Raw genomic sequence first — 22,297 nt, 5'->3', positions numbered from 1 at the left:
GAATGTGTTGAAACTGGGGAAGGGGACAAGTGGAAGAGGGGAGGGTTGGCTCCCAAGTAAATGTCAGAGACCTTTCTTTAATAGCCTGTCTTTTTAATGTGCATTGAATGCACTGACAAGCACTGTGGCCTCCTGCCCTTCAAGCATTTACCCCAGCCTGAGAAAGGAGAGCGAAGCCTCTTTGAGAAGGAATTGTTTTAGAGCTGCATTACATTTAGTGTCATTCTTGTTCAGCTTTACTGTGAGTTGACCCTTGTAGCCCTTTGGCCCCGCATACGCGGTTGGAAACCATTTCTGCGCCTGAGCTTTCTGAATCAAACACTTCCAGTCTCATCAAACAGCCTTTCAAAAGTGAAACCCAAACATCATGAGCACGTACTCCTATTTTTCTAAGGTTTATGTAAGTAATCTGTAAGCTATCTGTAGGAGTCCTTTAAAAGAAAAAAGCCAAGATTTTCGTATCACTACAATAATGACATTAAACACGATTCCTCAATCTCCAGTTTCTTCAGATTTAAGAAAATAGAAAAATTATCTAGAAAAATACTATATATCACAAGTGGAGGATTACAACAGAAATATAATACCTGCACGGCTGTTTATGACTGATCTGGCCTGTGAAGCCTGACACTAGCCATTTGTAAAGATTAATTTTCTAAAGCGGGAGACATTGCAATATAGTTTTGGTTGCTGCTGGTTCTTTACAGAGTAATTGCATTGAATTTTTCTGGTAGTTTACAGTATTCTAGCACTTCTGATACACAGCTGCTCTGTCTAACACCCTGGAGAAACAGTCATGATTTTAATGTACATAAGGTTCTCCTGCACCAGCCTGTGCAGACATTGTCCTGATCCTGTGATCAAGAGTCCTGACCTCCTGTTTTCAACACAGCAAACTGCAGTGTGTGTGTGGGAAAGGCTGAGAACCTCTTCAATAGGAAGAAAAGATTGCATTGATTATTTCTCATATACTATTATCCTTTTCAAACAGCTATTAATATGCATCTGCATCCCAGGAACCACAACAAGCCAGCTGCGCCTTTAGCAAAAACTCTGTGTAATTCAGCACGACTTTGTGAAACGAAAAGAATTTAAAGACAGCATGGTTATGTTAATTTTGATGTTAATCTCTGTAGAAATTTAATATTCTGTGCCAGTCTTATGCCCGTGCAATAATCTATGCTTTGCATCTTCTGTCGTGGTATTTTACTTTTTGTTTTAAATGGCAGCACTGAATGCAGATAGTGCCTATCTTTCAAAATATGGAGTCAATTTAGGTCTCTACAGAAAGCGTCTCTTCATTACTATAAATGCTATTATTTCACATGGCACAGCAGTGGCACATTTGGGTGGTGACAGCTTTGCACGCTGGAAGTCAATCTTTGAAAAAGAGAATATATTTGCGAAAGAAACAGCTGATTAATTTGCATGTGCAGCTTTCAAGTAATATGCTTTGGAGTACACTGTACAGCAAAAAATTTTTAAAGCATATAATAACTTCGAAAACTATAATGAATTAGAAGAGTAGCTTTACATTGACGTGATATAGTTGGAGTCAGGTGTGTTTTTTTTTTCTTAGTCTATATAGGTTTATCAGAAGGTGACATTGTGATACCTGATATAATAGATGTTTTATTTATGAATCCTTGCCATTGTTAAACAAGAGGGAAAATGCTTTTGAAAGGAGGTTATAAAATTTGAAGCTTGGTAGCAAACAGCTCATAGTTCTGTAAAAAACCCCTACACATTTTTTTCCAAACTTTGTTCCTTTTTTCAGTGCTTAAATGATCATAAAATATTCTCAATATGAATTTCATATTAAATTACCATTATAAATAATGTATCTTTTTAATAGTAATAATAGTTTCATACAGAGTTATAAGAAAGATTCTCCCTATGCAATCAAGCCTTATCTTCCACAAAGCATAAACATCTGCTTGTCTTTAAGCATCTCTCAATTTTTACGTTTAACTTTTAAGATTTAGGAAAGTGGCAAACCCAGAAGAGGTAGACTTGCTGTCCAGGATCTGAGTGCATCTCCCCATTCTGCTGTGTACTTAAATTCTATGACTAGTGCCATTTGCATAGGGGGAATTACTCACCTGCTCATGTACTTTTACTGCAGCAAAGCACGGGGTAGGTACTTCAATGATTTGCTGGTGCTGGTGTCTTTTAAGCAGCTGCTTCATAAAAAGCCTTCGTTATGTGTGGACCTTTAATCAAAATGTCACTGAATCCTGCATTCTGGGATGCTTCATTTGAAACACATCCAACAGTGTTGGACTTCTGCTGTTACAACCAAAACCTACATCAGACAATCAGATAAAAAAAGAGAAGTGAGTAGCTCAGCTCCCTGATGATGCTGTCATTACCTTAGTTGTACTTACTTAATATAGTCTATGAGTGGCAAAGTACTTTAATTCTCTTTTTTTCTCACTAAAACCCTCTAATTAAAAAAAACTAAAATAAAAACCGCTTGATTTTTAATACAGGTGCTGATTTATACCTTAATTCTGTGAAAGACAGTGAAAAACACTGATTTAAGAATGTATCCATGTGTTGCTAGACTCAAGGGAAGCTTTGCTGTTTACTTCCTCAGAAGTGTAGGTGACGACAAAATGAGATGGTCATGTTGTCCTTTCTCTCAAAGCTTGTCTTGGCATTCCTATAAGTAACTTAAGTGCTGCGTAACTTAAACCAGAACAGCAGATCAAACTAATTGCATGCTTTAAGGAGATAAATGTGTGTGTCTTATTATGGTGCAATTTATTCATTCAGTATGAAGTGCAGACAAGCACAGTCCATATGTGCAGCTTCTGCATTCTGGATGCATGAAAACAAGATACTGCAGTGGCAAGGGCACAAATTAGGCGACTCAGATGAAATTCTCACTCAATTGAATTGGTGCACATGTGTGAATATGAGTAATGTTCCTGGTGTGTATGAAACGTCTTTTTTTCCTTTAATCTCTTCTTTACTGGTATCCATATTTCAGTTTCCTTATATTTTTTTTCTGAGGTTCAAATATAATGCTTATTAGCGTGGGGAAGAAGTAATTTCAAAATAAATTATGGTTAAAGTATAAGAGTGATATGTTAAACACAACTGATAAAATCGTTTCTTGCCTGAAATGCCTTAGCAAAATTATGCTGTTAAGCACTTTTGTAAAGTTCCATTACACTGAGATTTATTCTTCAATCATTTTCTAAGACATGCTTTTTTACCCTCCAAAGGCATTATGTTATTAACAGATTTACCATATAATATAGAACCATCAAAAAATAGCAGCTTTTATATCTTACTTTGCATAAGGACCAGCTTCTAATCCAGGAATTGTTACAGTACTGGAATAACTTCAGTGACATATGTGAGATTCAGTTTCAGTCTCCTTTTTACCACAATGAGTGTATGATTTTACTGGAGTATCTGTGTTTTTACTGGAGAAATGAACTTACTCCATATAGCATTACATAGTGTCCAATTGAATTGGACACTTTAAATACTAGTTATCAGAGCTGAAGTGAAGAGATGATGAAAGGCATCTTACCTGCTGTTTTAGGGGATCTCTGGTGGGTGCAAATACAACCAAGTCTCTCCAGTGCCTGCTCCTCCACGAGATCTGTATCCTAGACCGTATGTTAGACCCTTGCAATTGAAAACAAAATGATTGATTTTAATCTAGTACAGATTAGAAACCAATTCTTCATTCTGAATTTAAATTTCTCAGTCAGAAAAATGGCAACTAGATTTGGAAAGTTTTATTGTTTTTTCAATACTAAGGAATAAATGTTACTAGATGTATATCTGATTGTAAAAGCCTTTAATGAAACACATCTGAGCACTACTGGAAGTCATTTGAGTTGAAAATTTGTTATGTTTTCTCTATTGAACTGTTTTAGCAGTGTAATGTTTGATAATTAAAACATAATCATTTTTAAGAAGTCCTTTTTTCAGTGTATAGTAATTTTGCAGCTGACTAAGGCTTACATTAAAGATTGAGCTTAAATTATTAAATGATATTTTGTGCAACAGTAATTTCCATGAGAGGATATTTTTCATGTTATTTGCTAGGAAGCTTTAGACTCCAAAAGAACACTTTTGGCAAAGTATAGGGAAATATTTGAAAAGCATAAGCTGTAATTATGAACATGTGCGGCTAAAAACCTGTCAGGCACTTGGCTCAACCGAACAAGCTTATAAAATAATATGACCATGCTCCGATCCTGGCTCTTGAAAGTGGACACCATAGTTAAGGAGTTACTTGGTCACTTCTGTTTAAAATCTGGGTGCTTTGAAGAATATGTTACATACTTTTTAAAGTGGAAAATGTAGTTACAGATAAAGAGTTGAAATGCGAAGAGAGGTTATTTCAATGGGAGTGAGCAGCAGCAAGTGGCTCCAGCCTGTGGGTCAGGGGGTGCTGTTCCCAGATCCACCTGGAGCCTACTGACAGAAGTGTATACGCAAGGTTCTGTTGGAAGGTGAGAGCAAAACAGCCATTTGAGCTGTGCTTCAGGGCTGCAAAAGAGATGTTGGGGTGAAGAAGTTTGTTTGGCCTAGAAGTTCTAGGTTAGCATGGAGAAAGATTTCTGCTTTTTTGGGCACTGTGGCAAACACTGAGCAGCTCATGGTGCCATTCACAGTTGACCATTTCCATCCTGAAACCTGCCACTGAAACTCAGTGTTAAGAAGCAAACAGTGTTTTAAGACATAGACAGAAATGGGTACATGACAGATCTGCTCTTCACTCACCGTGAACCATTGACTTGCCACTGACTTTGTCGTGGAAGTCAGTGGTGGAACTTAAATCTCCTGAGCTGCTGGCTAAATCATAGGGTTGTTCCTTCTCCTTCTGTCTGTATGAGTCCTGCATCTCTGGATTCCTGATTTATCTGTGGTACAAGGGGAGTCCTCAGAAGAGCAGTTGGTAGAGCAGTCACTAGTGAGTGTTCCTGCAAGCTTATTCCGTGAAGTCTAGGACATATAAAAACCATGTTTATATGGATTGGCAAAAAAATGGAAAATTGCTATAGCTTCTGTGACTGGATGGCCTAACCATGTGAAATTAGAGCTTGAAAACCCCAAATATGAGCATTAAGATATCTGCTACTAAAAATCAAGTGTATCCTGAAGAGATTTCTGCCTATGTTGGCATTTTCTCTCTAAAGAATGATAGATATGACAGAGAAATTATGTCTTGCTTCCCAAATGTTTCCATTTGAGAAATGTGAAATAACTATTCCAAGCAAAAATTTTATAGTTTGAAAACAGGAAAAAACAAGAGGGTCCATCTGGCCTTGACTATTGGGGCTATCTCATATCTGGAAATTCCTTGCAAACTACATGAACAGCAGCTTGCCACATTTGGGAAGATAAGACAGTCAAAGAGGGAAAGAAACAAAGAACTATTTTTTCTTCTTGCCAACAGAGGAAATATCTTTGCCTAGTGAGCATAAGACGCATTTCGTGCTTCCTTATTTTCCTCACTCAATGCAGTTAAAGTAATGAATTAATCTTTGCTTTGCTTTTGTTACATGAAAGTTCTTCCAATCATTTATACAAAATTGTGTGATATATTTTTTAACATATAGCTGGCACTGGATATACATACCTCTATCATTATTGCATTGAAATAAAGGGAGTTTGCCAGCACTTGCAACACATACCACTTTTCATTTAAAATTCTGAATCTTTAACTTCCTTTCAAACTGCTATTTTATATAGTATTTATACTATAGTTTTAAGCTATCATACCTTCACATAGTGCATTAGGAAATTTCCAAACAACAGAAAAAGGAGAATTGGAGGTCTGTGCACCATCCCAAGAATTTTCATAACCACAGAAGTCATAGAATGAAGTGAGCATGAATATGATTGGTTAAATTAAATCTCCTCCACTCTGTGGCATCTAACTGGACTATTATAAATACTACAGTAGGATCTGGAAAATTCACAAAAGCTTATATGGACAACTTTGCCTTCATTTGGTTTTATGTCACATCTAAATTCTATAAGCCTATTTTATTCGTTTTCTGGCTATAGAGACAGTGGAGATTCGAGAGCTTGATTTGATAGCTATGGGGTTTTAGTGATCTTTGCATCAGACTCTTCATGTCCAACCCCTTTCTTTCCCTGTTTTAGAATCAGTGTGGTTTTAGTACAATTTCTTCAGTGCTTTACAAAACCTGCTTTTATTGCTGCTTCCAAAGTCCGGTTCTCTGTAATTCTCTCCATCCATCCCCATACTGTCAACTTACAGGTCATCAAAATATATAGTCCTATTAAAAATCACTAGTCGTGCAGCGGGACGTGTAAATGCAGCAACATGGGTAATTTCTGTGTAGAAGTTTAGTAATTCCTTTGTAAAATATATTCTTCTTTCACATGCCTTTTACAAATTACAATAACAATTTCTTCCTGCCCTTTGGTGTTGCCTAAGAGGGACAAAGAATGGTTGGGAATCCCGCCATTACAATAATTTTGTAGCGTTTCCCCCCTCCTTCGCTGATAGCAAATCTTCTAAAAAGCATGTGAACCTGAAAGTGAAGGTTTTTCTGAGTAAGAAAAACAGTGTGGTTAGCTTGAAAAAATATAGTGAAGCTTACTCTCTCAGTTTCTGAGCCTAATCTCATTTATCTTCATTTTCCAAACACCACTTTTCAATTGAGTTAGGAGCAATGTGTTATGTATATTTTTCCTTTTTGATAATCAAAGAAATATTGACCTATTTTGAAAATACTTCTTCCTCTCACTACTTATAGCTTTCATTACTTCATTTGTTGTTATTTTTATGTACAAGAACTATTCAGAAACTTGAGCACAATGTAATCTTAACTGAAGAGAACTGGATGTGCACCTCCAATATACCAACTGACTTCAGTTGGCACAGTTAAGGTCTATGCCTGCCTCTTTGTAAGACATTACCCAAGCAGAAGTCAGCTAATGGACCTTAAATTAGTGTGAGTAGTCTGCAAAGCTATGGAATATCATTACATGAATCTACTGTCCTTGAAGTCAGCAGAAAAGTATTGCATCAGTTTCAGCAGTAAAAAAAGGTTATAGCCAGGTTATTCTACATCTAGATTTCTTGGTTTCTTTTACCCCTGTAATTGAGCAGTGCTCTGTTCTCCTAGTATAGTTTGGTATACCGGTTTAATATAAAAGTAGGTTTTTAATGAAATTAAAAGACACATTTCTTGGTGTAGCACCTGCTATATTAAGTTCTACTTGGAGTGTGACTAGGGGTGTACCTGTGAAAATCCTTTGATTCTAGGAAATATAATTGTCTTCCTGTAAAATAATGAAAAAAATATAAAAAGGAAGAAAAATGAAAAATAAATGCTTTCTGTGCTGTCAAAATAGCTGTTATGCTAGGCTGGCTAATAATGTAATGCGGATGGATGGCTCTGTAGTGTTTTGACTATTTCTTCATCAATCTGATCAGAGCCCAGGTGACAGCAGCAAGGTCGTACCTTCTAATTCCCCAGTAAATGACCTGTGTCTGTCTGTCTTTAATCAGATATTTCCCTTCATCATTCAGATCAGTTGGAAGTTGCTCTGGGAAGGCATGTGCACACTCCTTTTGTCTAGTCAGTGCTTCATACAGGGACAACCTGTGTGGGGGAGAAGGGGGTTAAAAATCAATCGTCCTGCAGAACATAATCACCTTTCAGTGGAACATCCATTGCAGTGTTCATGCCAAACCAACAGCGATAGGAACAAACCAGCCTTTTGTACAGGCTTTCTGTTGGTGCCCTTTGCAGAAAAAAAATGACTGCTGCTGCTTTAAGTCATGGGAGCTCACGTTTGCTGTGACAGCTTTCCAATTGTTAAATAAACTCTGACCATGAGCAGCTGTCAGACAGATATTGCAGACTTCAGTTAAAAGGAGCACCAGCCAAGCATTTCAGTGCCTGAAGGCTCCTAGTTAATTTTTTTTTAAAAACTCACAATTAAACAAACAAACCAACAAATAAAAAAATGCAATAAGATAATGTACTTCCTTAACTGAAAAAAACCAAACCCACAACTTCTATTTTATACATTCTATGTCATTTTCCAGTGAAAGTTACAGAACCTGAGTGTGTCCATTTCTGAAAAACAGCCTGTGAGGAACGTGAAATTTCTCAAATGTACACTTTTATCTGGTGGCAAGGTAGGAAACTGAGATGCAGAAATACTGACATTATACTTTATAAATAATACTAATAATATTTAAATTCCTGTGGGAAAGCAAGAGGAATTATACTGAGCTTCCTCAATGTTGAAAAATGTAATTTTATCATTTGTTCTTTTGATAGTAATCTAACACAACCCTTCTGAAGTTATTACTTTTTACCCTCTGAACAACTTGAGATAGTTGAACATGTCCTTGCTCATTGCAGGGGGGGGTGTTGGACTAGATGACCTTTAAAGGTCCCTTCCAACCCAAACTATTCTATGATTCCATAATTCTATGATGATGTTGGACCCTGCTGTACAGGAAAGCAAAAAAAGGACAGTTTTCACTCCAGAAGGCCTAACAAGCTAAGATGAATATGCAAGAAAATAATCTTTTAATGTAAATATACAGTCAGTATTGGAAGAAGCCTTATTATTTACATTTTAGTTACAGATGGGGAGAGAAATTGTCATTAATTCCAGTTTAGAAACTGATATTGGCTGAGGATAGAGTGAGTCAGCTCTGGAGATACCTTTTTCCATTGACTGAAGCAGAAACCTACCTTAATCATAAATTTAAACAAATAAAACCCACAATAAAACAAAGACTAGTCTCATGACTAACCCCAAAAAGTAAGTTGTGGGTTAACTGTGTGAAGACAGTTTTAGACAATATTTAAGAAGTATTTATTGAAAAATCAATATTTTTGCAAGTTAAAGGAAAAATGACCCATATTTAATTTACAAGTAATAGTACTAATAGGTAATTACTGTTTTCAAGGGTAGCTTCTTCCAAAATTTCAAATTTAGCTGACTAGATAACTGACTAATTGTTTTCAAAATTCCGGTTTCCTTTAAGTACAGAGAGGAATATATTCAGTAAAAGTACAGAGCAGTGGGAAATGGAAAAAGTCAATTTAAAAATCAATCCTCCCTGATTTTTTTTTATCGACTCCTCTTAGAAATAACACCCACAATTTTTATAACTGAAATGGATTGTAAAAAAAAAAAAATCTCAGTGTGTTCAATTATTTATTTTATGCTTTTGAAAACACTTTTGGTTAATGGGTTTCACTTTTTCACCTTTCATATACCTCATTCTTTCACACAGAAAAATAGAAACCATTCAAAAATGGAAGATGATAGCGTTTTCTTGGTTTTGCTCATGCTTGTGCTTGTGAGTCAATTCTCTTCTCACATGATGGGCTAAAAACCACGGTAAACATAATGCACCATGATTTTAAACAGACTGATTTCTATGCTGAACTAAATGTTTATATAATATAGGGCTTTGTGGAGATTTGAACCAGGAAATTAATTTGTCTCAGTTTTTGGAAAGCATAGTATAGATGGGAAGATTTGGGAGTACTAAAACAATGATGGAATCAGTTGCTGTAGTCAATGAAAATATAGTTTTCATGCATGAAGGACACATGAGGAAGGATCCTTTATTAAAAGTAGTCAACTTGCAACTCTATAATAGAGATTGTGCTCTTTAAAGGTATTGGTATTGGATTAACAGAAAATGTATTAATGGCCATGGAAAGAATGAGTAGAATCAGTCTTCTATCTTCTTTCTTAGTCTTCCAATTTTTCCATATTGAAGTAAAAATGGAATCTCTCTTTTTCCTGTCTTTCCTTTATTAATGAATAATTGCTTGGGTATTAGATTAAGGCTAGGAAATGGCTAAATATATTTATTTGTTCCAGGTTTCAGAGCAGAAAGCTGGAATAATGACAGGGATAATGTGAGAGATGAGTTGGAGATGGAACTTTCTGGCTAGGCAAGCTACACAACCTTCTTCTGAACACGGACCTAACTGGAATAAACGTGTACCATGGCTCCTTCCCTGCTACAGAACATGGCATGGCACAGAAACTGTGCTGGATCCAATGCTTTTCCAGAGAGTTGGGTTTGCTGGGCACAGAGAGTAGAGGATGCACAGCAGCAAATCACCTATTCCCTGGTGACAGCAGCCAGGAGCAGATGAGCCTTCCCAAAATAAGTCATGCCCACTGTTGCCTATCTCGCTGTTGCTTCCTTGAAGTGTCTGGTGAAGGGCTACAGGCCGAAAAGTTCAGTCAGGTTTCTAAACCTGCTCCCAATTGGCTGCTTTTCTCTGCTTGTGCTGTCTGTTGGGAGAGGGACCTTGAGGCCCTCAGGAGAGGCATTGCTGGGAGCGAGCTGCAGGTCAGGCTGGTTGTCCTGGCAGGCAACATACCAGCTCTGTTGAGGAGATCTTTGCCACAGCTTGGCTACAAAGATACAATAGTACGCTTGGTTTCCAGCTGACTTAGTGTGGTGGCCACTGCAGAAAACTGTATCAGAAGATTCGGGTCATCAAGACTGGGTAGAGGATCTATTAAAAAAACCCTGAAAGACAAACTTTTTATGTTTTGTTTTCAATTTTATCAACATATTCTGAATTTTTTCCCTTTCCTTGTGCTGTATAATTGTATGTGATTTCCACTTGCCAGTGATCTGATTGGATGTCTCTCTTTTCTTTTTGGTTTCTGTAGGATAAAATCATGGGTAGATAAGATGCAAGAAGATCTCGTAACACTGGCACGAACTGCAAGTGGAGTGGAACAGCTTGCTAAGGTAAGAAGACACACCTCAGACTGCAGTAACTAGGAAGTGAAGTGAAAGACGTGAATCATCTGGGCATTATGATCATTTCATTGCAACATAGTGAAATGATTTTGGGGAATTAAACTCTGCAGTGCTTACTGAGAGAGAAATGAATAACAGACATCCATCTATTCACTTGCTCATAGATAATATTTAATCAGCTCTGCAATATCAGACATAAGGCTTATCATTGTTGCAGCACTTCCACCTGAAGCAAGGGCTTTTATGTTCTGTGTTTGTCAAATACGGTATCCAGGAAGCAACCATTCACAGCAGTGGAGAATTCTGCTGTCTATTAACAAGGCAGCCTATTTTTCTGACACATATTTCGTGAAATGGGACAGCTTCTGGTTAGCAGAAACATAGATGAGAATGAAAACTACTTTTGTTCACCTCTTCGAATTTAACGCAAAATTTGGTTTAGGGAAGAATTTACAAATCTTTCATTGAGAAGATTTTTTTTGCACTGTGTTCTATTTATAGAAGGCAACAACATCTGACACTGCAGAAGAGTATAGTCACATTTCAGAAAATGTAAGGATTACTCTGCCTATACAACTTTGTGTGTATACATCATGATCTAGTACGCAGCCATATGACTATACAATTCCCTCTCCCTATCCCTGCATAAGTGCCGTGTCTACTTCTGTGAGCTGATGGATATCTGAGTTGATGCGAGACTGTATAATGAAGGGAAATTTTGCTGTTACATCAAGAAAATAAGTTATTGTCAGCCAACAAAATCTCCTGCTGATAGAGAACTGAACATGAAGCCTTGAGATTTGGTTTCCAAAAGTCAGTCTTCCCAAATGATCCCTGAAATGGATAGTAGCTGCGTTTCAAAACCTTTAAGAAGCACAGAAAAGAATCAAGTATAGAGTTTCTCAAATTTAATAGTATTCCTTTGACTTAATGACTATTTTCCCACATGTTTTTTGTGAATCCTGACCCAGACGGACATTTTATCTTTACTGACTATAAGAAGAGGCTAGGTGATTAGCTTACATGTCCATGTTTACAATGTGGAAGCCTCAGTTCAGATGAGATCACCACTGGCCTTTCCTAATATTTGAGTGCTTCATATTGCAACACAATTTAGGGCAGATGCTTTAGATGCACTTTTCAATCTTTGAAAGCCCCAAACAAACTGAAAACAAAATCTTGAAATCCTAACACAAATCATCGGATTCATACAAGCATGGGTTTCCAGCACAGGATCTCAACAACACAGAATGTCTAGCACTTGAGCTTCCTGAGGAAGCCTAAGGTTTACCCAACATGGAACACTGATGGGAGTTTTTGTAGGTGGATTTCACACATATCTGCTGACAAAGAACAACAAGGCTTGTGAATCATCAGTATCCAGGTTTTGGTGGGGAGTTTCTGCTAAGAGTCCTTTTTGCTCATCTAATCCAGGTGTGACCTGGTCTCTTCTGCACTTGCTGTGTCTCTTTTCCCCTACCATCTCCTCATTCAGCATCATACTGCTGATCTCATATGCAACTTTCCATTCTATTCCTGCTGGGTTGCTTGGCTATCTTTCATCTCTCCTCAGCCTATTCTATGTTTCTGTTTCAGTTCCTGCCTTTGCTGCTTGACCAGTCTGCCTTTCTCCTTTACATTCATTTCTTGTCTCTATTTTAGGATCTGTCTCCTCAGCTTTTTCCAGATCAGCACCTCTCTCTGGACTCTTTAGTTTGTCTTAGCATTTCCAAACCATTCTGTCCAATGTGTGTGGCCAGACTGTCCCAATATTTCTATCTCTTCTCTTTCAAAGGAATTTCTCTTCCCCTTTCTCACATTTCTTCTCCATCCTTTTTCTCAGTCCTGTAGTTTTCTCCTGTATGATTTTTCTATTTCTCTTTCCCTTCCAGTCTCTTCTCTCCTTATTCCTTCCTTCCCATTTTCCGGTCTGTTATCTGCTACTTCCATATCCCAATCTCTTGCCCTTTGTACTTCATTCAGTTTTCCCCTCCTCCTCCTCCCACTGCACAGACCACATGGGTGTACAGGTCACCTGAGAGACCACAGCAAGTCTGATCTTTAACTGCAGAGGAGGTGGGACATTCTCTAGGAGTGATGCTCTCTGGATTGGAATAAACCTGTGTGTAGGATCCTACAGACTTAGCTGATAAAATCTCTGGAGTGATCTGTAGGTACTTTTCAAGCTAAAGTTTTTTTAAACACCAAAGACTAAAATGTATCCTTGAGTACACAGTGTTGAGGTTTTAATCTACAATGCAGAGGCAATAGGAAAATGAGTTACAGAGGATTTCTAACTTGAGCAAAACAATGAGTTAATCTCTCAACCATTTTGCCAGGCATTTCCATGTGAAGACACATAGTAAAATAGATAACCAAGAAACTGTCACTCTTTTTTTTCCCTGAGGAAAATGTTAGTTTATGTAGTTAATATTCAGCAAACGGGGGCCCCCTGGTGGTCTAGTGGTTAGGATGTGGCGCTCTCACCGCCGCAGCCCGGGTTCGATTCCCGGTCAGGGGACTTCCCCAGGCAGATGGAGCTCTTCAGCCCTGTAAGGCCATCCATCTAAGAAAAGGTCACTCTAAACAAACCTACGTCCTGAGGACCTCGCTGCCACTGTCCAAGCTTGCTCGGCCCCGGCAGATGAACTTTAGGATTAAAGGGTGGGCTCAGTTCAGCGCACGCTGTGTCTCACCTAAAAAATCCACTGCACAGGCTGGAAGGGTTAATGACCTTTCCCAAATCTTTGTTCGCGAAGACTGGTCATGATTCGACAAACTCACAAGCTGTTAAAGCAGTCTTATAATGAAGACTGCTGGTCAAACCTAATAATCTGTAGTGCTACCAGCTTACGTGCAGTGACGTTCATGTGGATAAAAACAAAAAACGTGTGTGTGAATACTGTAGGTAAGTTTCTTTTTGAAAGCCAGAATTTATAATACACTTCAAGCAAATAATGTTGTCTCAAAGGATATTCACAAGATGGTTGATATGTGTTTGTAATCCTAGGATTTAAAGCATGAAAGGGGAATGTTTCCATGTAAAGTATGTCTCTGTATCAAAGCCATTTGTTTGACCTAAGTTGCATGATGTCTTTCTCTAGCCACAAGGTTTTAATTAGCTCTCTTGCCTGCAAGAGAGAATACAAAGTCCTGAGAGGTGTGAGCTGTGCAGTCTCTCCCACTTTTCTTTTGTTTACAGGCTATTGTCACTTTCCCATTTTTTAATGACATCCTTTTTTTCTGCTCACTGCCTGTTAACATTTAGTCAGATCTCTCCTGAAACAAACCCTAGTCTTGGAAATACGAAGACTACAATACATGAAAAACATCATGCCTGCATGCTTGTCACTTTTGTTCACAGAACTTGCCTTCAGTTGCTCCAGCTTTAAAAATACTTACAGCCAGATTGAATTTTCAGCTTTTTTTCTGATTCATTTCTTCTTCCAACTCTAGAATTGTTTGGGCCAAGCCTATAGTCTTCATATAAACTTAAAAAAAGAAATACATTAGTTCGGGTGTTCTGCCCCTCCTCCCTCCAAAGCAGAATGATTAATACAAAAAGAAGGAGCAGAGTACTCCTATTGTAAAATAGTAAACATGACTTTCTGTCAACAGCTGTAATAATCAGATAGACTTTTGGTGGGAGAGATGTCTTTCCTTGTTCTAGGGAAAATTAATTTTAATTTGGCCAAGTGTTAGGTTAAAGCTCTTGGCAAGGACGTGTAACCATTTCACAGCCTGGTCAACCTCTCCCTGGACTCAGGGAAAGAATTCCCACTGATTCAGCTGAAGTTACAATCTGTGTCTGCTTCATGCAATTGAGTCTTCTATGAAGATCTCTAAAATGACCAAGATAACTCTCGAAGTAGAACAATTAATACATTATCAACTGGTGTGAATTCTTCATAAATCGGAGAACTGTAAAATATTTTTTTCTGACCGCGATGGAGAGGGATAGGAGTACTGCCTGAATTCCCAGTAATTTAATTTTAGACTGAGAGAGCTTTTGACCAGAGACAATGTAAAACTTCCTATGTAATTACAAAGGAATAAAAAAATTAAAATCTAGATGACCATTAAACTTAGGTGAGAGATATGTTAGGTGAATAGCTGCCCTGTTGAGATCAGTACCTATATAAGAGTCTAATTTATTCTGCACTGTGGATATAGATAACCAGGGAAAGCATTATTAGTATTTAAGGTGTTTGCATTCAACATATACTAAATTTCATGGAATCACGTTTAAGGAGAAGAATCTCCTCAGAAAATAATTCCTTTTTCTTTGGTCATTGACAACTTTCTTGCAGTGACTTGGAATCACAGTCTTGTCCTAGTGACTAACCACTCTTTCTCTTGCTTTTGCATGTATAATACAGCCATTTTAAGCCATTGCAACTCTCATTAATCACAACTTTTGAAAATATCTCTATAGCGAGGATCCAAAATAATATATTAATGAATATTCCACATAATGCTTAAAAAGAGAAGGAGTTTATTTAGTGAATTACTTCAATGATTCTGTCTCTGAATATATGAATATGCTTATGCCAATGGACATTTTGCACACCTTTTCTCTTGTTAGGAGTGATGACAGCAATATAATGCCTATAGTAAGCAAAACTGTAAAAAAAAATTGGATGCCATTAAATTAAATTTATTTAAATGAGGCTAGTAGCCTTAACCAGGTAAACCAGTATATCTAGAGTAGAAGAGACAGACAAAATGGAGGTGCGTAGGAGATGGAGAGGCAGGTGAGAGCTGAAGATTATTATGGTGTGCAAAAAAACCATGATCTTTAATTTACAGATGTACTCACTAGTTGATATTTGCCATACAGAGAGAATCCTGATCCAGCCAAGAATTGAGCTTTGATTTTCATGTTTCTGTTTAGACCTTTAGCTCCAGAACATTCATGAATTAGTTGTGGTAAATTATTACTTTGGTGGTATGAATGAATCAACACTACTACTAGTAACATCTAACTATGAGTTCCATGATCGTGTTTAAAGTGTAGTTCCTCCTTATGTCCTTCAATTCTTATTTATACCATCTGGGAATGGTCTCAAAATAGTCTTCCAAAAATAGTTTTAAAGGACATTTTTAAATCCTACTTTTTTGGACATTGCTAGGAGTTTAGGTGAGATCTGGGAGAACTCCAACTTGGACTTAGTACCAATGTAGTATGCCTATTATAGTAATGTGAAGATTGCTTCAACAAGGCAGGAAGTCAGGATTTAAGATGCCAAAATACTCAGCTGGTTGAAAACTGGCAGAGCTCCACTGACTGCAGTGGATTATGCTAATTTACATTTGTGAAGAATCATGCCTAACAATATTTAATTTACAAGTCAAGCAGGTAAAAAGTACTTTGAAAAAAATACAAGCAGATTTTCACACAAGAAACAGAGGCTATATCTTGACAATATTTCTGCTGTAGTTGCTCATTTGACTAGGGCACTGTTGGGTCCTTTCTATGATTTAAATTTTATTTTTTTTTTCCCTATAAGAGCAAAGGAAATGTTTGTAAGGAAGTATTGTATGTATATACATCTTGAGACCTGAAAACAGGAAAACAGGATACACAGGAAAATCTTTGAAAAAGAGCTACAAGAGCTTCAGTGTGCTTCTTTAAGTGTGTCTCACCAAAGCACAGCTTAGTGTATTCCCTCTAGTGTTATAAGTCTGTTGTTTAAAAACAAACAAAACTAAACAAAAACAAAAACAATGTAGGCATGTAACTGTCATTTCAACTTAAAAAGGTTCATGTAACTTTATCTTACTCATGAACTCTCTAAGCAGTCAGGCTTTATGAAGCTGCTGTGGTGTGAATGATACAGGCTTTCTACAGAGCAAATAGACTGTTAGAAAAAAAGTAAGAAGGAACAGACAGCAGCTTAATAGAATTTTAAAATATATGTAGCAAAATAAATATCAAGGTTGTATCTGATCTGTCTTTTAAAAGACAAAAAATTGTACAAAGGTCAAAGTCACTTTCTTTACCTAAAAACAGATACCTCAGCATACAGAAAAAAAAAAAAAAAGAGGTGAAGAGCCTACTGAACTACAGAATTAAGTAAATACGCAGTACCATTTTGATGAAAGTATGCTCAACTTCCATTTTTACATAGATGGTTCACAGCAAAGACTCATGACTAAGTTAATTGACAGCTCTTTTAATCTAATAAACTACAATGAGTATGCTTCTGAATTCCAGCTCCTAAAATACCTCTAGGGACAGGAGAGAGAAGGAAGGGAACCCTGCAGTACCCAGAAAGGAAGACCTCGGAGTAGAGAACATGCCTTATAGCAATGCACGAGCTTGTCTGTTCCAAACTGATTGAAGAGAATCCTCTTTTACAGGAACACTGCATTAAAAAATGTGGGTCTCTGTTAAGAGCTTTGACGTGACAAACACACTGGAGTTTCACTATGGCTGTTACGGCAAAAAAATGCTGTCTTGTGCTGTGTAACCTTTTCAAGCAACGGCATAATTGAATGAAGCAGCAGACAGAGAAGCAGTTCCAAGGAACTCTACTCTCTGAATCTGTTTGCTTTTTGATACATGGCTGGAAAAACAATTCATGCATGATGTTCATAAGGCATGCTGTTATTACAGTCCCAGGAGCTGTAGAGTGAACCCGTATAGACTGACTTGGCCTTTAAATTATATTTGTACTGAGATAGAAATACTATTTCTTCTTCCAAAATATAAAGAGAGCTACATGTGGATATATGATACATACTAATGATTTCCATTCAAAAAACACATCCACCAGCAACTGTTAGAAGATTTCTATTTATTTTGTCTTTTGAATGTTGTTTTATAATTACTAGCTCTTCCTTACCGAACAACCCAGCCGAGGTTCTGGAGGAGCACATTTCATCCACTGCTCAGTGCGAGGTCTGTGTGCCTGATGCACAGATGGTGCAAGTCTGCTGGAGCATTCGCATTGGCAGCAGCTTCCCAGGCCACGCTTTTAGCTTTCCAGGTCTTGGATCAGTTTCTAGAGTTTAACTGAGATGAGTGACTTTTAAGAGAGACTGGTCTCTGATGTGACCTGTCCTGAAGCAGGCTTGTTCAGGAAAGCTTCCTTCTGCCAGAAGGAATTGTAACCCAGATTAAGTTTCTGTTGTTGGACTCTACAGATTTCAGGTAAGCTCTGTGTTCTAGAAGATCTACAGGCAGAGGCATGCCACTAACTTAGACCTATAGGAGCTGTCATATAGTGCTTGTCTTGTTCTCTTCGTTATCTCTGTAGAGGTCTCTGCAAAGGGAGATTTTAACAGCTTACTTGAACTTCATTTAAAATTTGTATGTGAAGGATTTTCCCTATTTTCATAGGTGCTTGCAATTCCTGCTTAAAAAGGTGGTTTGACAGGCAACTTAGCTGTAAACATTTTCATTATGTTTCTCAATGAATGGCATGAAAATTATGTGGCTCTTTCTTTACAATCATAAAGTAAATGGGATGAATTAGCGAAGACTATAGAAATTTGAAATTATTTATTGAAAACAGCAAACAAATCCATGGATTTAAAATTTCTATTTATTTTTACTGTCTTTTTTTAATAATTTATTTATTTTAAAATACTGCATGTATCAAGTTGGATTCAGTTTGTATATGCTTTAGCCAAAGGCAAAGAATTTTGCACCTCATGCTATTTTCTGATGAACTACCAGATGGGCCTAGGGGATATATGGACACATTCCAAAATATGCTACACTCACCCTTGTTAAGGTTGAAGTAATGGAGACTTTTATGATTAAGAAAAATATAAAGAAGAAATGTGAGAGTTAGATTTTTTTTTAAGACAGTTTGATTTTAAGAATAGCAACCAAAATAAATATATTCAGTTTCCATTTCTCTGGAAGTCTTGTCTGTGGACTTTGTAAGTCTGAATTTCATTTGACTATTCTGACTGCGAAAGATTCTGAGGACCCTGGACCTTAAGATGTCTGACATATAAAATAATAGTATTGGTCTCCAGTCTCCATCCTTCATCTCTGAAAATGGAAAATATAATTAATACCACAACACTTGTAGGCAGAACTGGTGTAATTCTAAAGCTGTGTCCTGGGCGTACTCTCCAGTGCTCTAAGAAATGAAAGCAAATATTTAAATGAGCTAAATATGGGAATTAAGGAAACTTTCATATTCATTGAAATTGTGCCAGTCAGTGAGGTTCACTGTGACTGATCTCAAAAATCAGAAATGTATTGTAACTTTTCTTTTCTCCTTTTGTCTCTTTGCTTCAGTGAAACAAAACTCTAAACAGTTTTTTTTTAAACATTAAATTATATAGAGAAGACTTTTTACTCACATAAAAAAATACAACAAAACTCTGATTTAATATTTAAATGAAAATTTTAAAAAATCAAAGGTATTGAAGTTGTTGAAGCACTTGTATCTTCATTGTGTTGCCAGGTTTATATTTGCTAAAAATTCCTTGAGTTCAGACCATTTTTATGAGTGATTCTGGTAGTCTACAACTGCAGTTTTCCACAAAAAGTGCAATTTTTCTTTGTTGTTTTTCTAAGGAAAAGAAGGAGAAAAATCTGAAAACAAGAAAGCAACTCTATTTTATTTTTTTAAATTCCCTTAGTAATGTATAATAAAACAGATACTTATCAGAAAGTATGGCTGAGTGGGAATATATGAGGCCAGGCTCTGAAACACTTGAATGCCTTCTAAGCATACATAGGCTGTTGTACACTATTCACACCTGTGTCTTTTGCCTCATCCCTAAGATGAGGACACCAGTCTGCTGTCTGAGCATGGTGTGGTAAGGAAAGTGAGGTAGGGATTACTTTTTGCATGGAATTATGAAGGGGTTGGTACATGAAACATAGTCATTTCAGGTATTTATTGAAGAGTCAGAGTCCACTTACCAGAATTAAAATAATGTATGAGAGGAGTTAGCCTGGTTAGAGACTCCCAAAATCATTAACTGTTTTTTTAACAATAAGTATTTATAAAGGTATGTCCCATTTGCGTTATACCACTGCCACTGCTATGATTTGCATGCAACTAAATACCAAAGCTGCAGGCATTAAAAATAGAATTTTTCAAACTAAATTCTTTTGCATTTACACATTGCTGACCAATGTCGAGATATTAGAAAAATGAAATCACTTTTAAAAATGCAGGCTGGGAAATTTGAAGACATATCTTCAAGTTTTCTTTGTAATCCAAGTGAAAATGAAGAGATTGTCAAGACAGAGGGAGCCTCATTTCTTAATTGCAGATGCTACTCTCCCTCTACTCCCTTAGCAATAAACTGGCATTTTGAAGAATTCCTTCATCCAGCAGGCAAAACCAGCTGCAAGTCACTAAGAATAGGTGGCTACATTAACAAAGCTTGCTTAAGCTCAAGGGAAGGGGTGGCCTAATATTACCATAGTTTTAATTACTATTTGATGATCTGGATAATCTTTTATCAAAGTACTGTTCTTGATTAATTTATAATTTTCCATTGGCTTTAACAAGAATAAATTCTGTCTTGTTGGTGCTTTTGTTCAGATTGTTTTCGTAGAAGCTGAGAGCAAATTAAACATTTTCCTCAGAAAAAAATTCACACACCACAACCAACAAAAATCTGCACATTAGAGCTAATCAGTTTCCAAGTCCTGTGATTAGTAAAATACCAAAAAACTTTTCTATTTCCCTGAGATTTAAAATTACCTTTGAGAAGAGAGTCAGTAGGTGTTAAATTTCATTAATAGCAGCTAAGGCAGGACAAAATTCTGGATGAATAAGTGAGTTTGAGAAACTACATAAGTGCCCATCTCCAAATATACCAGAAGTGCAGAAGAAATGAGAAAAACTTTCTTCCTATTGTTCTTCTGTTACAAGAAAGATCCACTTGCATTCATCATGAACTGGTATTTCTGGGTTCTCACCCAGTCTCAGCTAAAAGCCTGAGCTAAAACAGCTGTGAAACCAATAAATGATGTTATTTAATACTGTATTAATATCACTAGGAAGCAAAATTAGGTGCCTAAAAGTACATTTTTCTTAACAAAAGCTGTTTGTACAGTAGCAGAGGCACAAAGCTGAACTTGTTTTAAGAAGGTTTAAATACAAAGTGACAATTACAAAAATTACTTCTTAATTTGAAAGTCCTCTGGACTACTCTGGTAATTATCAACAGTCAGAAGTGGATGATGATTCTTACAAAGTGTGTCTGATTATCTGTTTCCTTTGAGTAGGCACCTAAGTGAGCCAATTGACTCCGGCCCTACTTAGACTCTCTCTGATGTTAACTGAGGTATAAGTGTTCCCAGCATCTTGCAGAATTCAGTCTGAGCATTTCACTTAAGACTGAACTGATAATTTTTTTTCTAATGTGCACGTCACTACTATGATATGTCATGGTTTTCAACACTTCAGCTGCCCTGTCACTTGTCGTCCCAGACTTTACAGGAGTCAGTGATCAGGCAAGTGATTCTGAAAAGCCACAGCTACAATAAACTGTTGGGGTGGTTTTTTCCTCTGTGTTGTTGCCATGAATTTCAAGAATGAAGGCATCTGTGAGTTGCTAGGGAGCAGCTGTAATCTTATTTATACATTATATGGAGCAGAGAGTAAGACATATAAAATACTCAGACAGATTTCTTTGAACATAGAGAATGCTCCTTGGGAAGGAGCATTTTTCAATGTGTTTCACAATGAATTGCTTCTGATTCAAAGAAAAAAAATGTCTTGTAGGCAAGAAAAACTCTCTGGCGTGTTTTAGAAATAGGAAATATTAATATAATTTAGGAAATAGGATATGCTAGTAAGAAGATACAGTTTTCTTACTCTGTGCAGATTGTATAGTTGTTTGTGACTACTAAAAGTTGAAGTTAAAGGAGAATATCTACAGCAATAACAATAATTCACATGAATTGGAGTGGTTATTTCTGTTTTCCAACTTTTTCTGCTCCCAGGATCTCATTATATGCTTGGATGTCTGTTCTGTGTGTTCTCTGCTTTTCTCTCATAAGCGAGATCATGACATGCAACTTCATGGCCTTGATAAAAAAAAAAAAAAAAAAGTAAATATGTGGGTGGTAGTAGTTGATATTTTGTTTGCTAAACAATGTTATTAAAACTAAAACTGTGATTCTGTAAAACACTGAGTATTGTTAATAAAACTTTAATTTCATAGGTAGCTTTTCTTTTTGTTTTAAATTTTAGCATTACCCAAAATTTCTGTAAGAAATGGACCTTTTATTTTCCCCCTAAGCTAGCTGTTTCCTTTCTCTTCAAGATGAAAAGCTAAATTTTTGGGGGGATAAGTCTGTATGATTTTTTTGGTAGGCAGAGAGAGAACAAAGAGCAGTGAATGAGCTCAGAGCTGACCAACATCCTGGGCCAAGTTGAAGTTGATATATAAATTGGAAAAAACTCTTAACTTATCGCATTAGCTATTTTTTTATTATTATTTTATATGCTGATACAGTTAATTAGACAAGGATTTTACTTCAGTCAAGAGTTGTAAGGTAACTCTCTTTTGTCTAGATGTGGATGAGATAGA

General features: G+C 36.8%; 1 protein-coding gene across 4 annotated transcripts in view; it reads left to right on the top strand.

Moving 5' to 3' along the window:
• Positions 1–22,297, top strand: part of CACNA2D1 (calcium voltage-gated channel auxiliary subunit alpha2delta 1) — a 379,624-nt gene that overhangs the window by 38,443 nt on the left and 318,884 nt on the right. For all 4 annotated transcript variants that reach the window (XM_017835197.1, XM_017835200.1, XM_017835199.1 and 1 more), the window contains exon 2: positions 10,681–10,762. In XM_017835197.1, the coding sequence (XP_017690686.1) occupies positions 10,681–10,762 (82 nt within the window). The remainder of the gene's footprint in view (positions 1–10,680; positions 10,763–22,297) is intronic.

The sequence above is a fragment of the Lepidothrix coronata genome, unplaced genomic scaffold, assembly GCF_001604755.1.
Source record: "Lepidothrix coronata isolate B3197 unplaced genomic scaffold, Lepidothrix_coronata-1.0 Scaffold251, whole genome shotgun sequence".
NCBI lineage: Eukaryota > Metazoa > Chordata > Aves > Passeriformes > Pipridae > Lepidothrix > Lepidothrix coronata.
Note: the sequence above shows the minus strand (reverse complement) of the source record. Positions and strands in the feature narration are given on the sequence as shown.